Consider the following 16,786-nt stretch of genomic DNA (forward strand, 5'->3'; position numbering starts at 1 on the left):
TACATTACCATGTACATTTACATTTAAGTCATTTAGCAGACGCTCTTATCCAGAGCGACTTACAAATTGGTGCATTCACCTTATAATATCCAGGGGAACAACCACTTTACAATAGTGCATCTAAATATTTTAAGGGGGGGTTAGAAGGATTACTTTATCCTATCCCAGGTATTCCTTAAAGAGGTGGGGTTTCAGGTGTCTCCGGAAGGTGGTGATTGACTCCGCTGTCCTGGCGTCGTGAGGGAGCTTGTTCCACCATTGGGGTGCCAGAGCAGCGAACAGTTTTGACTGGGCTGAGCGGGAACTGTGCATCCTCAGAGGTAGGGAGGCGAGCAGGCCAGAGGTGGATGAACGCAGTGCCCTTGTTTGGGTGTAGGGCCTGATCAGAGCCTGAAGGTATGGAGGTGCCGTTCCCTTCACAGCTCCGTAGGCAAGCACCATGGTCTTGTAGCGGATGTGAGCTTCAACTGGAAGCCAGTGGAGAGAGCGGAGGAGCGGGGTGACGTGAGAGAACTTGGGAAGGTTGAACACCAGACGGGCTGCGGCGTCTGGTGTAGTTTACCAATTAAATGGTCTGACGGAGATGTGGACATACTCGGTATACAAATCCCAAAAGAAAGAAATTATCTCACTCCAATACATTTTTATAGAAAGTTAGCAAAAATAGATAAGATCTTGCTACCATGGAAAGGAAAATAACTGTCTATTTGTGGAAAAATCACCCTGATTAACTCTTTAGTCATATCACAGTTTACCTATTTGCTTATGGTGTCCTGCTTTTTAAATTATATGAACAAAAAATATTACATTTTATTTGGAATGGCAAGTCAGACAAAATTAAAAGGGGCTATTTATATAACGAATATGAATTCGGAGGGTAGAAATGATTAAATATTAAAACATTAGACCACTCACTAAAGGCATCAGTCATACAAAAGTTATACTTAAATCCAAACTGGTTCTCTAGTAAATTGGTAGGAATGTCTCATCCTATGTTCAAGAATGGCCTTTTTCCCTTTATTCAGATTACACCTGCTCACTTTCGGTTGTTTGAAAAGGAAATAATCTCCAAAATATCGTTATTTTTTAAACAAGCCTTAGAAAGTTGGTGGCAATTTCAGTTTAATCCACCAGAAAAGACAGAACAAATAATACAACAAATATTGTGGTTAAACTCAAATATACTAATTGATTTAAAAAAAACGTATTTTTCTAAGAAATTTTTAAAAAGGTATAATTTTTGTGAATGATATCATAAATAGGACTGGTGGAGTTGTCACACATGCAGCTAACACAGACATATGGAAATGTCTGCTCTTCCCAAAATTACAACCAACTAATTGCAGCATTACCATAAAAAAATGGAAGAGGAAGTAGAAGGGTAAAAAAGTAAGGAACTTGTATGTCGGCCCTGTATTAAAGAACATAAATGGTTAAAGAAAAGTGTGATAAATAAAAACATATACCAGTTTCATTTAAGGACCAGAAAACTGACAGCTGTGCCATATAAACTGCTAAATAGTTGGGAAGAGATCTTCGATGTACCCATTCCATGGCACATGGTTTATGAATTGATACGCAAAACAACGCCGGATTCAAAACTTTGAATTTTTCTATTTAAATTATTACACAAAATGATTGCAACCAATAGAATGTTATATATATGGGGGATACAATCTTCCCAGCTCTGCAGATTCTGCTGTGAGGAGGCAGAGTCATTAGGTCATTTATTTTGGTATTGTCCATATGTAGCTCATTTTTGGTCACAGGTCCAGAAATGGATGAAGAATTGCAACATTTGCCTAGAACTAATGCTGCAGATAGCAATACTGGGTGATTTGAAAAGCCATAGTCAATAATATACAAATTATTTTAGCAAAAATGTTTATTTTTAATTTACAATCTGTAGAAGCTATTAGAATAGAAAGGTTCAGTACTTTTGTCAAGCATCACAGCACAGTTGAAAATATATGGCAAATAGAAATACAAAATGGATGGTGTTGAGAGATTGATGGGAGGAGTTGAATGGAGCTGAAGGATGGGACTAATAACAAGATAACCAATGTAAAACATACGGGGTCTGTAATATTTATATAGGTTCAGAAATTTTGTGAAATAACTGTTACAAATAGAAATCAAACTGGATGGACATCAGAAATAGAGGAAGGACTAAAAACAAACAAAATATGAGTACTGTAAAAAAGATTGTGTCTGTAAAATGTGTATAAGATGTATATACTGAAGGTAGAAGCCTAAGTGTTATTGTTTATTAGTTTACTCCAATTGGGGGAAGGGTGGTAGGGTTTCCAGGGAATAATAAAGGTATATTCTAAAAAGAGTATGTATGTCTATATAGGTATGTGTATGTATATATGTGTATATGTATGCATATGTGTATGCATATGTGTGTGCTTCTACACCTGCATTGCTTGCTGTTTGGGGTTTTAGGCTGGGTTTCTGTACAGCACTTTGAGATATCAGCTGATGTAAGAAGGGCTATATTAATAAATTGGATTTGATTTGATATATATATTTACCACAAAAAATATATGGGGGATTGGAAATGATGCAGACAATTACATTGATGGAAGCAACAATCTTTCCGCAATATTAAGCTAAAACAAAAAGAAGAAAAACACTGTGTGACCCTGATTTAGCCCACTGCAGGAAAAGGTTCAAATCTCCACATATCCTGATTCCACCATCATTCTTAAGGACTGGTACGATGGATGTCGTCCATTCACTCACGCTTTAGTACTTTTTTCCAACAATTCCAGACATTTTTCTTTTCTCAATAGGCTCCTGATTGTCACTCACTTCAATATTGTCCTCAACCACAGAACTATTTTCCTCAGTTGCATGATCTTCATTCACTTCACTCACTGACGTTCCATCCTCAGTTTTTAATTCAAAGTTCGTCTTCATAGTTTAATAAATGTCCTTTCCTTTACTCACTGTATATTCCTCCCTTTTAATCACGTTGTTTTCCCACTCCGATGTCCGTCTCGAATCCTTTTCTGCTGTCCATGACGATAGGGTTAGGCGGTATCCAGATTTTCATATCGTCATACCGTCCTTCTCTCATCCTGGGATTTACGGTATTACCGGCTTAATACACAAGGGGACCAACAAAAAAAATTGCCCATTGGGTGTTTATTACCAGGACGCAAATAAAATTAGCACAACTAATAGCAAGTTTCCATGGAGGCTGCTAGCTAACTACGCTAACGTGCGCAAATAAAATAAACAAATTGCCAAGACCGGCAATCCAGCTCATAAAGTTATACATATATAGGTAGGATCTACAGAATGTCGTTTTGGTGAGTTTGGACATTTACAAGCCAATGTGAATGAGAGACATTATGCAAATGAACAATGTTTTGATGCATGCTTGTCTGAAGGAAGAACAGTGCTGGCTCTGGAGCAGCATGTGTACAGTTGTGTCTGTGTGGAGTCTAGAGTCGCTAGGGCAATGGCCCTGCCTGCTCTGCTCGGTGAAGATGGGGGAGGAGCAGATGGGCCAAGAACGTAGAGGAGAAAAAAATGCAAGGAAATCAAGAGAGCACTGGCAGCTGTACAGATAACTCATCCAAAGGGCTTTGTCTTTTCAAACAAAGCAGAAAACTAACATAATAGGATGCCCTGTCACCTTATTAATTCAGCCACTTACTTAGATAACTCAACCCTTATGTTTAACTTGCTAGTTAACGCAGAATTCTGCGTCTTTCACGCAGGACAATTTTTTTTAAACGCGTAACAAGTCTCGCTGCGTTTTGTAAATGCAGATCTAAAATGCTTCTTATTGCAATTTCTGCTAGGCATCAGACTAATTTGTGACTCGTTTCAAGAAACTAGGCGAATGTCGCACGTCACAGGAGAGGCATTTGAACGTAAACATGTATTTTGATCAAATTAGCTTTTTTTGCAGAAATGCCTTCTGGAACATGTGAACTTTCATGTGCCTTAATTAGAAACGTGTATTCCATCCGTAAATACAAATAAAATTGTTAAATTACAAGCTTAGTTGGTTTAGCCACGGAAAAAGTCAGGAACCTTCCCGCTAGCCATGATTGGCTGAGATAATGGATGGGCTGGACATGCTGGGAGATGAGTTTGGATTGGTCTGCCATGTAGCATGCTTCTGTCTATAACGTGAGCTGCTCAGTATGTGTTGATAGTCCTTTCTACTGCACCGTTTTTGAAAGATATAAAGTTAACCATCAAGAACTACAAAAGCTTTGCTACTTTTCTCAACAAAATTGAAGCCCTGAATTTAGCAGGTGCTATAGACAGATCTGTTGGAAAAAGTGATGGGCTACTTTCTGCACACGCCACCGTCAGTGTGAACCAGAGTGACTTGACACCATGCTGACCAAACAAGACGTAGCTACAAACAAAACGGAGTTAAATGGTTCCAGTCTGCCGTGAAGCGTTCATCCATGTATATGGGTAATGTAGTCAAACTACATTTTCAGATATTATATGTTTCTAATTTTGTCAGAAAGTTGTTTTGTTATTGCAAGTTCAAGCTTACTGTTTGCTAGATCTCTAGATCTCCCAGTATCTCTACTTGCACATTCATCTTCTGCACATCTATCACTCCAGTGTTTTAATTGCTATATTGTAATTATTTCGCCACTATGGCCTATTTATTGCCTTACCTCCCTTATCCTACCTCATTTGCACACACTGTATATATACTTTTTCTATTGTATTATTGACTGTATGTTTGTTTATTCCATGTGTAACTCTGTGTTGTTGTTTGTGTCGCACTGCTTTACTTTATCTTGGCCAGGTCACAGCTGTAAATGAGAACTTGTTTGCAACTAGCCTACCTGGTTAAATAAAGGTGAAATAAAATAGATAGCTTGCTGGCTCGCTAGCTGACATTATGGGTATGATCTGTGTATTAATATTATTCAAATCAGATACCCATTTGCATTGCTAGTTTTAGCTAGCTAACATTGAACCTAGTTAGCATTAGCTACCTGCAGATTCATACTACAGCTATGACAATGTTTGTATTGGTAGTAGTATGAGTTGGGATTATGCCAGTTCATTGTTTAGCTAGCTAGCTAGCTACATGTCTAAACAAAAGACTCCACTTCGCCAGATGATTACATGACCCATCAAGTTAGCCAGGTGTGTCTGGGGGTGATTACGGTCATCTATTGTATTTTATGTATCTAGACAATAGTTACCCATCCACTTAGCTAGTTGTGGCTGGGTGGTAGTTATAGCATTTCCTACACATGACCCATCAATTTAGACAAGTGTGTCGGGTAAGCATCATCTAATAGTTATAAAATATTTTATCTGGACACTTTCTATTTTTGATATTGATACTATGTAAGTAACCATTTCACTGTAACGTTTACACTTTCTGTATCCTGTGCATGTGACAAATAAACTGAGATTTTATTTGATATAGTGTGTGTTTACCAGAGACAGTAATGTGAAGAACAACATGACCTGCACCAAAGTCAGATTAGGATATAAGCCAAGGACTAGTATATGTTTATCTGGAGTTTTCCCTTATTGTAGGCTTCTACTTTAACCACTTTTAGTCTTGAAATCTTTGGTTGTTTACTAAACTACTCACTCTGTTTAGCACATGGCCTCACATGTGAATCCTTAAAGAGATGAGTGGGGCTAAGGCTTAAGCGGGTGTGAACGATGCTGAACAGGTGTTGACAAAAAAGAGCTCTCTAGTAGGTGTACCAAAACATTCAAGGGCCATTTTCTCAAAAGTGGGGGTTATCAACTTTCAAAGCAGAATTACTTTCCCATTGTTCCTCAACTGCAGTGTATGATATACAGTACCATTTTTTAGCTCTGAGTCTCTACTTTTATCCAATGTAAATAACAGAAATTTAAAATGTTGCTACATAAGACCAAATCAAGGCGGTCGGTCACATTTGTGCTTCAGTTGCACTTCTCTCCTCGAGTAAGAATTCACTAACAGGCATCACCAGACAGTGCTCTGACTAATGTGTAGCTACTTTGTCTCTGCTGGCGAATCACTGTGACTAGACTGTACCACGGAATAGAGACAGACAGAAAGGGAAAAAAGGGAGTTAGTGGAGAGAGAAAGAGAGAGTGGGAGAGAGAGAGAGAAAGGGAAGAGACGAGACAGAGAACAAGAAAGAGACAGACAGGGAGAGGAATAAAGAAAGAGAGAATGAGGCCTGACTGACTGCAGACTGTCTTCTACCATCATTTGTCTGTTTGGAGGAGAGAAAGGGGAGGGAGAAGGAAGGAGGAGGAGCTCCACATCCTCCCTGTCCAAAGCTGTGTTCTTGCTCGCTCTGTCTGTCTGCCCCTAGGGCGATATTGGCCTAAAAATCATATCTTGACATTTTTTATTTTATTTTTTTACTTATGGGTGATTCACGATATGTATATAATCTTTTTTTGCAATAATCACTGATATGGCTTTCAAGTCTGTCTATGAAAATGCCCTTTTTGTTACAAATATAACTAGAACCATGCATAGTGCACTAATTCACTAATAATGACTAACTTCTTGTAGCAGGTATTAAGCTATAGAAAATGAACACAGATCAACAATCTCTCAAGCACACGTGCTTGTGATTAGCCAACTAATCTTTATATTTCAAGTTTAGCCAACTTGGATTCTATTTGCTAGCTAACAAGGTTGAACAGTTAAATTGCTATGAACATACCCTTCGGTCTGTCTCCAACTGTTTGAAAAGCAAGTTAGCCTGTCCACTTTATTCATATGTTAAAATCTAGTGGCTTACCTTATTTCTCTGAATGAGAACGATTTGCCAATTCCTTATATACTTGTGTTTTATGCTTAATACAACATTTTAAAAACACAGACTCGACAGCTAGTCGGGTCTTTGGCTAAAATGCTGCTAGCGGTACGTGGTACCCCTATGCCGCCGTGACAAACTGAGCATTTCTTTTTCCAGAATCAATGTTCATTGATAAGTTTTAGTAGTGTCTGCTCTGCGTGCAATTTGAGTAGTTGAGACATAAAAAGGGTATTGTTAGAAAAACTTCTCTATTACAGTAAAATAATCTCTCAATGTGTTTTGGTGTCCATTTTGTTGGACCAAGCCTCAAATGCAAATAGCGAGTTGAAACCATTTGTGATCTCTGAATTTTGTTGGCGTGAGAGGCGGTGGGGGGGTGCTTGGTGTGTGTAAACCATAGAGGGAGAGATGAAGTGAGAGTGAATCTGTCCAAAATAAGCCCAATGACGTTTTTATGGGTTTATTTTGGACCTAAGCTTGTTGCCTGCCTTCCCTCCTTTGGGACAACAACTCCCATTGTTAGGGTGGAGATGTGCATCTCTGGTGTAAACGGGGAGGTGCACACAGCACAGAGAAGCGAAAGAGAAAAGACCAAAAATACAACACGAGAATAAGCGGACATAAACGCTCATTAAAAACGGAAAATAACAAAACCTTGATTCTTGCAATATAGGCATTAATTCATGTTATATCCCCCCCATCACCTGAATGAAGTGTCCCGTCTGTTCTAGTCTACTTCCCACCCTCCCCTCCTCTACTCACCTCATTCTGCCTTCCCCACTTCTCTCTCCCTCTCCCCTTCCCTCCGTTCCCCTCTCTCTCCCCCTCATCTCCCTCACAGACAGTCAGAGTGACATATGATCAGGATGTAAACTCGTTTGACTCGTTCCCTTTGAGGAGCTCTGTTTTATCCTACAGGTCTGCCTCTTCCATTAGGGATGTCAAGAGGGAGAGGACTACACTTAAAAGCCTCCAGGCAGAGGGAGCGAAGGGCTGCGTTCCAAATGGCCCCCTGTTACCTACTACATAGTGCACTACTTTTGAACAGGGCCCATAGGGTTCTGGTCAGAAGTAGTGCACTATGTAGGGAACAGGGTGCCATATGGAATGCAGCCAAGGAGGATGCCCTCTCTCTATGTCCCCTATCATCATATCGTAGATGTACCACACTTCAGTAATGGCCTTCGAGCTCAACTCTAGTGTTGATATATGTGTTGTGATAGCCACATAACAGTCCAGCAGTTTATCGTAGTAGTAGGGCCTGCTTAACTGCACAGGCATGGGCTAACTCGAGCCCAGAGATTTTTCTGGCCAGGTCACCACGGCTAGGCGAAGTGAACGTTTGTGCTTGCATACTCTCTTAAAATACCTTTGCTTGAAAAACTAGAAAAAAGCGGGCAATATTACTGTTTATCCCTCTGTTGAGACGCCATAGCAAGAAGTACACTTCCTCAAAATAGTCAGAATGAATCTAAGATAAATCAAGAAATCTGTATTTAATGTTGATGTTTTTACAGAGGAAGTCTTAGTCATGCAGATGTAACTAAGATGTTTGGTGCAGTATTTCTCGAGTGAAATGTGCATGAAAACAAGTCGTCTGTCATTGAATGACAACAAACACCTACTTTTGGCCAATCACTGATGAAGGGGTGTAAACTTTGGCTGCCAAAATTCGACAAGCCTCAAGAAGAAAAATGTGTGTGCTCGAACAGCCGGAAAAAAAACCCGCCGAACACCAAAACGTCAAAAATGTGGTCTAATATATGCACAAACTCTTTCGAATGGGAAGCATACGGTAAGTTTTCCTGTAGAGGTGCTGGGTGCATGGAGTCGGATAGAGGGCAGACTTGCTACAAAGCTTGTTATAGCATGGGCAGCGCCATTGAGGGCTTTCTCCATTTTAAATGGGTTAAAGGGGCAATACTGAGTTTAAACAAAAACAAAGTGAGAACCCTGCCACTGTTTAGGTAAACAGCAGATTTCCCCTTGGAGGGATCATCTTAGCACAGACAGGTGTTCTCTCTTTTCATCTCTATGGCTGGGTGTCTGAGCTGAGCCCCGACTTGTGTGGCCGAGTCCTATCCATCTCCTCCCGAAAAGGACCCGACAAAGACTTGCCCTCGCTCCAGTGCGTTCACGAGCCGTCCTGTGTTTGTGCATGTGCTCTGAGCTGGAGACACAAAGGCTTCCCTCTTTTATAAGGATAGCAGACCAAGCACTGCAACTAGTCTCAGCTAAAACTATTCATGGCATCTGTTTAAAAGCGTCTCCAAGAGGCGAAACATTTTTTAGGGAATCTTCAGCGACACCCCTGTGTTTGGACCGAACAGTTAGAATAGCCTTGCAACATGCCAGACTTCGAGGATCTTCTGTGTGATTTCTGGAGAGACACAGCTCGTGAAGAGCTGTGGATCACAGACATATAGTATGAGGAGCCCAAACTGATCCTAAATCTGATGCTAACTGTGTGTACAGGGTATCTCACAAAGGCTAGCAGTACCTCCCATACTGATCCTAGATCTGCTGCAAACTCTGTGTCCAGGGAAAGACAGGAACTGATTCAGAGAGAGAACTCATATCATGTTGATGTAACCGCCATAGGAGCCCGTACACGCAGTCTCTTGGCATCTATTGATGTTAAACTACACAGTATCAAAAGTAGAATATGGATCAGTTCTAGAGTTGATGTACAGTATATGATGTTGAACTTAAAACTATTTTAAATTGAACAAACTCAGAAAGGTCATGGGAACTGAACTAGAGGACTACAACATAACCAACCCACGGGAGATCAGGAGAACATTCCAGTGGTCTGGATAGGGGTCAAAGATCAAAGAGGCTCTGCTGTGATGTCTGGTCTCCCTGGGGTTGAGTGACCGATGCACAGCCCTGACATCACTGCTGCTGGACAGCACAGCCTGCCACTCAACAACACAGCCCACCGATGTCCATCATTTTGTTTTTTGTTCCCATTGTTGACATCACAGAGAGCTATTTTTCGAGAGGCCCGCTATGTAACCGCAGACTACTGCAGCTCAAATGGCACCCTATTTCCTATTTAGTGAACTCTGGTCAAAAGTAGTGCACTAAATAGGGAATAGGGTTCCATTAAGGATACCAGCCCCTGGATCTTTTGGTCTAGCTGAGGTTTTCAGCTGCGTCTTTCCTAGTGCTTATGTGAAGTACGCCTTTGGAAAGTCTGGAATGCATTCCTGACAAAGACTCTGTCAAAACCGTTGGGCCCTGGAGTGGGCCCTGTCAAACTCAATAACGTCACAAAACATAGAAGTACATGAAGTGGCGAAGTACTGTTTTCTGACGCGGAACAATTAAAATATGTAAACACTGCTCTGTAACTAAACCCATGTAAATGTACTGAACACGTAAGTGTAATCATAGACAAGGGCTGCAGAATTCTGGTAACTTTCACAAAATGTATGGAAAACCTGGGAATGTTGGGAAAGTTGCCGGAATTTTTGTAACTCTTTCATAGACTATTCTGTACCTGGGAAGTAGCCGGTAATCTCCTGCGTACTCATCATATTTGTAATGGACCACGTGCAGTTGGGAGTTGTAGTACTTGCAGGCCTGGAATAGAGGAGGAGAAAGAGGAGGAGGAAGAGGAGGGGAGAGAGGTTCTGTTAACGCCTGTGAATAACAGACAGTTGATTCTGTCTGTATACATGACCGTGTGTGTGTCTGTATACATGACCGTGTGTGTGTCTGTATACATGACCGTGTGTGTGTCTGTATACATGACCGTGTGTGTGTCTGTATACATGACCGTGTGTGTGTCTGTATACATGACCGTGTGTGTGTGTGTATACATGACCGTGTGTGTGTCTGTATACATGACCGTGTGTGTGTGTGTATACATGACCGTGTGTGTGTCTGTATACATGACCGTGTGTGTGTGTGTATACATGACCGTGTGTGTGTCTGTATACATGACCGTGTGTGTGTCTGTATACATGACCGTGTGTGTGTCTGTATACATGACCGTGTGTGTGTCTGTATACATGACCGTGTGTGTGTCTGTATACATGACCGTGTGTGTGTGTGTATACATGACCGTGTGTGTGTCTGTATACATGACCGTGTGTGTGTCTGTATACATGACCGTGTGTGTGTGTGTATACATGACCGTGTGTGTGTCTGTATACATGACCGTGTGTGTGTGCTGTATGTCATGACCATGTGTGTGTCTGTATACATGACCGTGTGTGTGTGTGTATACATGACCGTGTGTGTGTGTGTATACATGACCGTGTGTGTGTCTGTATACATGACCATGTGTGTGTGTCTGTATACATGACCGTGTGTGTGTCTGTATACATGACCGTGTGTGTGTCTGTATACATGACCGTGTGTGTGTGTATACATGACCATGTGTGTGTGTGTATACATGACCGTGTGTGTGTCTGTATACATGACCGTGTGTGTGTCTGTATACATGACCATGTGTGTGTGTGTATACATGACCGTGTGTGTGTGTATACATGACCGTGTGTGTGTGTATACATGACCGTGTGTGTGTGTGCTTTATGTCATGTATTTATTTGACCTTTATTTTAAACAGGGAGTCCCATTGAGACCATGGTCTCTTTTGCAAGGGAGCCCTGCATCTTACAACTACACAACACATTACACATAGGAAATACACCAGAAAATACAAATATTAAGAGAATAAAAAAAGCTATAGAAAACACACACATGAAAAACAATCACATTCCTCAGCAAAAAGGTCCTCAATCAACAAAAGAGGGGGTGTGTGTGTGTGTGTGTGTGTGTGTGTGTGTGTGTGTGTGTCTTCGCATGGGCAGTTGATGCTTGATATCCCCTCTTGGTCACAACGTGGAACTTATACAGCTCTACAGTAGTCACACACACACACACACACACACACACACACACACACACACACACACACACACACACACACACACACACACACACACACACACACACACACACACACACACACACACCTCTCTCCATTGAAATCAGTAGATCCATGGTACAGTAATGGTAATGTACAGGCAATGTACATCTTTGTTTTACATGAGTAGCGGGCCTCATACAACCCAATGTGATGCAAGCTAGGGCTGCAGAGTCTGCCTCCCTCTACAACATTAAGGTTGTGTCCCAAATGGCAACCCTATTCCCTTCATAGTGCATTACTTTTGACCAGGGTCCACAGGGGAAAGGGTGCCATTCGGGACACAGCCTTGGTGTTTATGCAGCTGATCCAGCGGTGACAGAGTCAACACAGGAAGTGAGGTGGTAGCTCTAAGCTCGTTTTTTTATGCCTTGCAAAAACATTTTTGTTGTTGTTGAGGGAGGCAGACTCTGCAGCCATGGGGCTTGAGTTACAGACTTTCTTTCTCTCCTTCCCTCTCTTCCCTCGGTCTCTCACGTGCACACAAAACGCACATATGCGAGCTCAGCAGCGCACAAGCACACTCTCTCTCACGCGTAAACACACACGCTCACGCACTCCCCACTCAATTCAATTTCAAATCAATTTTCAATTGAAGGGCTTTATCGGCATGGGAAATATATGTTTACATTGCCAAAGCAAGTGAAATAGATCATAAACAAAAATGAAATAAACAATAAAAAATGAACAGTAAACATTACACAAGTTCCAAAAGAATAAAGACATTTCCAATGTCATTTTATGTATATATACACAGTGTTGTAATGATGTGCAAATAGTTAAAGTACAAAAGGGAAAATAAATAAACATAAATATGGGTTGTATTTACAATGGTGTTTGTTCTTCACTGGTTGCCCTTTTCTTGTGGAAACAGGTCACACATCTTGCTGCTGTGATGGCACACTGTGGTATTTCACCCAGTAGATATGAGAGTTTATCAAAATTGGATTTGTTTTTGTCTGTGTAATCGGAGGGAAATGTGTGTCTAATATGGTCATACATTGGGCAGGAGCTTAGGAAGTGCAGCTAAGTTTCCATCTCATTGTGGCCTGTGTGCACATAACCTGTCTTCCCTTGAGAGATTGGTCTGCCTTCGGCGGGCTTACTCAATAGCAAGGCTATGTATGTATATAGACAAAACATTCCTTAAGTTTGGGTCAGTCACAGTGGTCAGGTATTCTGTCACTGTGTACTCTCTGTTTAGGATGAAATCGCATTCCAGTTTGCTCTGTTTTTTTGTTAATTCTTTCCAATGTGTCAAGTAATTATCTTTTTGTTTCCTCATGATTTGGTTGGATCTAATTGTGTTGCTGTCCTGGGGCTCTGTGGGGTCTGTTTGTGTTTGTGAACAGAGCCCCAGTTCCAGTTTGCTTAGAGGACTCTTCTCCAGGTTCATCTCTTTGTAGGTGATGGCTACAGCTTGTTAGAGGACTCTTCTCCAGGTTCATCTCTTGATAGTAGAAGACCAGCTTGCTTAGAGGACTCTTCTCCAGGTTCATCTCTCTGTAGGTGATGGCTTTGTTATGGAAGGTTTGGGAATTGCTTCCTTTTAAGTGGTTGTAGAATTTAACGGCTCATTTCTGGATTGTGATAATTAGCGGGTATCGGCCTAATTCTGCTCTGCGTGCATTATTTGGTGTTTTACGTTGTACACAGAGGATATTTTTGTAGAATTCTGCATGCAGAGTCTCAATTTGGTGTTTGTCCCATTTTGTGAATTCTTGGTTGGTGAGCGGACCCCAGACCTCCCAACCATAAAGGACACTGGGTTCTATAACTGATTCAAGTATTTTTTTGCCAGATCCTAATAGGCATGTCAAATTTGATGTTCCTTTTGATGGCATAGAAGGCCCTTCTTGCCTTGTCTCTGAGCTCGTTCACAACTTTGTGGAAGTTACCTGTGGCGCTGATGTTTAGGTCGAGGTATGTATAGTTTTTTGTGTGCTCTAGGACAATGGTGTCTAGACGGAATTTGTATTCATGGTCCTGGGTACTGGACCTTTTTTGGAACACCATTATTTTTGTCTCACTGAGATTTACTTTCACGGCCCAGGTCTGACAGAATCTGTGCAGAAGATCTAGGTGTTTCTGTAGGCCCTCCTTGGTTGGGGACAGAAGCACCAGATCATCAGCAAACAGTAGACATTTGACTTCAGATTCTAGTAGGGTGAGGCCGGGTGCTGCAGACTGTTGTAGTGCCCTCCACTCTCTCCAGTATGTTTTCTCTGTGGTTCTGTGGATTCCCATCGTCTTTCCATCAGAGTAGTTGTTGTATTATTATGTATCACTTAAACACAGCTCCACTGACAATCATTACATTTATTATTAAAGACACAAAGTATATTTACTTCCACAAGGCAATAACACATTCCTGGGAGCACATACTTAAATAGCCGTTCTCTTTCTTCCAGCTCGCTCACACACACACACACACACACACACACACACACACACACACACACACACACACACACACACACACACACGCCATCTTCTGTAAGCTGTGACGGTGCGGTGTCTGGTGTGTTTCTGTATGCAGTGATGCTGCTACAGTAGGATGTGAGTGAGACTACGGGTGGCTAATCTGATCACTTCCTTCTAGCCAGCATGTGCTGCAAGTCTTTCACTTCAGCCTCACTATCAAACCATAAGAGCATGAAAACAGGTGCACACACAGTCTGTATTTGCGTCCCAAATGGCACCCGATTCCCTATAGTGCACTGCTATTGACCAGGGCCTATAGGGTACCACCCCAAACTATTGCACTATAAAGGGTGCCATTTGGGTCACAGTCAAGATCCACCGCTTCATAGTGACAATACAATACGGGAAATGTATGCAAAATTTTGTTCACGCTGGTCGTCATCATTTGCATTTGTAAAGTTCTCGCCCCGTCACTGTCTCTCTCTCTCCCCCCTTCCTTCCCTCTCTTTCCATCTCTCCCCCCTCCTTCCCTTTCTTTACATCTCTCGCCCCATCTCTCTCTCTCTCTCCTTCCATCTCTCTCACCCCCTCCTTCCCTCTCTCACCCCCTCCTTCCCTCTCTCTCCCCCCTCCCCCTCCTTCCCTCTCTCGCAACCTCCCTTCCTCCCTCTCTCTCTCCTCCCATCTCTCTCCCCCTCCTTCCCTCTCTCACCCTCTCCTTCCCTCTCTCGCCCCCTCACTCTCCCTTCTTGCCCCGTCCTTCCCTCTCTCAACCTCTCTCGCAACCTCCCTCCCTAACTCTCCCTCTCTCTCTCCCTCCTCTTTTAGTCCTTCCTTCCTTCCCTCTCTCTCCCTCCTCCTTCCATCTCTCCCCCTCCTCTCTCCCTCCTCCTTCCAGCTCTCTCCCCCTCCTTCCTTCCCTCTCTAACCCTTCCTTCCCTCTCTCACCCTCCTTCTCCCCCACTTTCTCGCCCCCTCTCTCTCTCTCTCACCCTCCTTCTCCCCCTCTTTCTCACCCTCTCTCTCTCGCCCCTACTCACTCTCGCCCCCTCCTTCCCTCACTCTCGCACCCCTCCTCCCCTCTCGCCCCCCCTCCTCCCCTCTCTCTCGCCCTAACCTTTCCTCTCTCCCTCCCTCCCTCTCGCCCTCTCTTTCCCCCTCCTTACCACTCTCTCCCCCTCCCCCTTGCCCAGACCTTCCCTCTCTCGCCCCTTCCTTCTCCCCCTCTCTCTCTCACCCCCGCTCGCCACCTCTCTCGCCTCCTCCTTCCCTCTCGCCCCCTCCTTCCCTCTCTCTCGCCCCGCTCTCTCGCCCGACCTTTCCTCTCTCCCTCTCCTTCCCTCTGTCCCTTTACCCCTCCTTCCCTCTCTCGCTTCCCCTCCTTCCATCTCTTTCTCTCCCCCTCTCTCTCGCCCTCTCTCACATCCTCCCTCTCACCATCTCGCACCCTCCCTCCCTCTCACTCTCCCACCCCCTCCTTCGCCCCCCTCTCTCTCTCTCGCCCCCTCTCTCTAATTCAATTTAAGGGCTTTATTGGCACTCTCTGTTTAGGGCCAAATAGCATTCCAGTTTGCTCTGTTTTTTTGTTAATTCTTTCCAATGTGTCAACTAATTATCTTTTTGTTTCCTCATGATTTGGTTGGATCTAATTGTGTTGCTGTCCTGGGGCTCTGTGGGGTCTGTTTGTGTTTGTGAACAGAGCCCCAGTTCCAGTTTGCTTAGAGGACTCTTCTCCAGGTTCATCTCTTTGTAGGTGATGGCTTTGTTATGGAAGGTTTGTTTCGTTTCCTTGTAGAGTGGTAGAATTTAACGGCTCATTTCTGGATTGTGATAACTAGCGGGTATCGGCTTAATTCTTTTCTCTCTCTCTCTCTCTCTCTCTCTCTCTCGCTCTCTCGCTCTCTCGCTCTCTCTCCCTCCCTCTCTCTCCCTCCCCCTCCCTCCCTCCCTCCCTGGCCAGCAGGCAGCCTCAAATGATTCAGCTCCATAGATGAGCTCATTGGAAGCAGCAGTCAGCAGTCCAGTCAGCTCAGCCACACAGCTGGGCTCCCCCACCCGCCAGACGCTGTTGATTCCCACGGAGAGAAACATGATACAGCAGCAAGCTGCACAACTTTACTTCGCTTTACCTCTCATCCAGAAGGGGAGCAGTAACGCCAAGACATGGGTAAAGAATACATGAATACATGCACTTTCTCATATATGGGCCAAGGAGGAGTGAGTGAGTGATTGAGTGCATCAGTCTCTCTCTCTCGCTCTCTCTCTCGCTCTCCCTCTCAATCATAGAGCTAGCTGGAAACTATCCCTCTCTCTCACATGCACACATACACACACGCTCGCAGGCACACAGAAACACACACCGCTCCTGGAGGAACAGAACACATCTGTGCTCCTGATGTCTCTGCCTTATGGACTCATGATGTTGACCTCTGTGTTGAGGATAAGTAAACTAACAACTACATGTAGCCCTGACTCTTACCCTGACCCTTACCCTGACTCTTACCCTGACTCTGACCCTTACCCTGACTCTTACCCTGACCCTTACCCTGACTCTTACCCTGACTCTTACCCTTACCCTGACTCTTACCCTGACTCTGACCCTTACCCTGACTCTTACCCTGACCCTGACTCTTACCCTGAC

At 43.2% G+C, this 16,786-nt stretch overlaps 1 protein-coding gene across 1 annotated transcript in view; it reads right to left on the minus strand.

Annotated features, from left to right (window-relative positions):
* The window catches only part of dock10 (dedicator of cytokinesis 10), a 127,376-nt gene that overhangs the window by 86,417 nt on the left and 24,173 nt on the right, over nt 1–16,786 (minus strand). Inside the window, 1 exon segment of the mRNA XM_045724330.1 lies at nt 10,288–10,370. Coding sequence (XP_045580286.1) covers nt 10,288–10,370 — 83 coding nt within the window.

This window comes from Salmo salar, chromosome ssa09 (assembly GCF_905237065.1).
Source record: "Salmo salar chromosome ssa09, Ssal_v3.1, whole genome shotgun sequence".
Taxonomy (NCBI): Eukaryota; Metazoa; Chordata; class Actinopteri; order Salmoniformes; family Salmonidae; genus Salmo; species Salmo salar.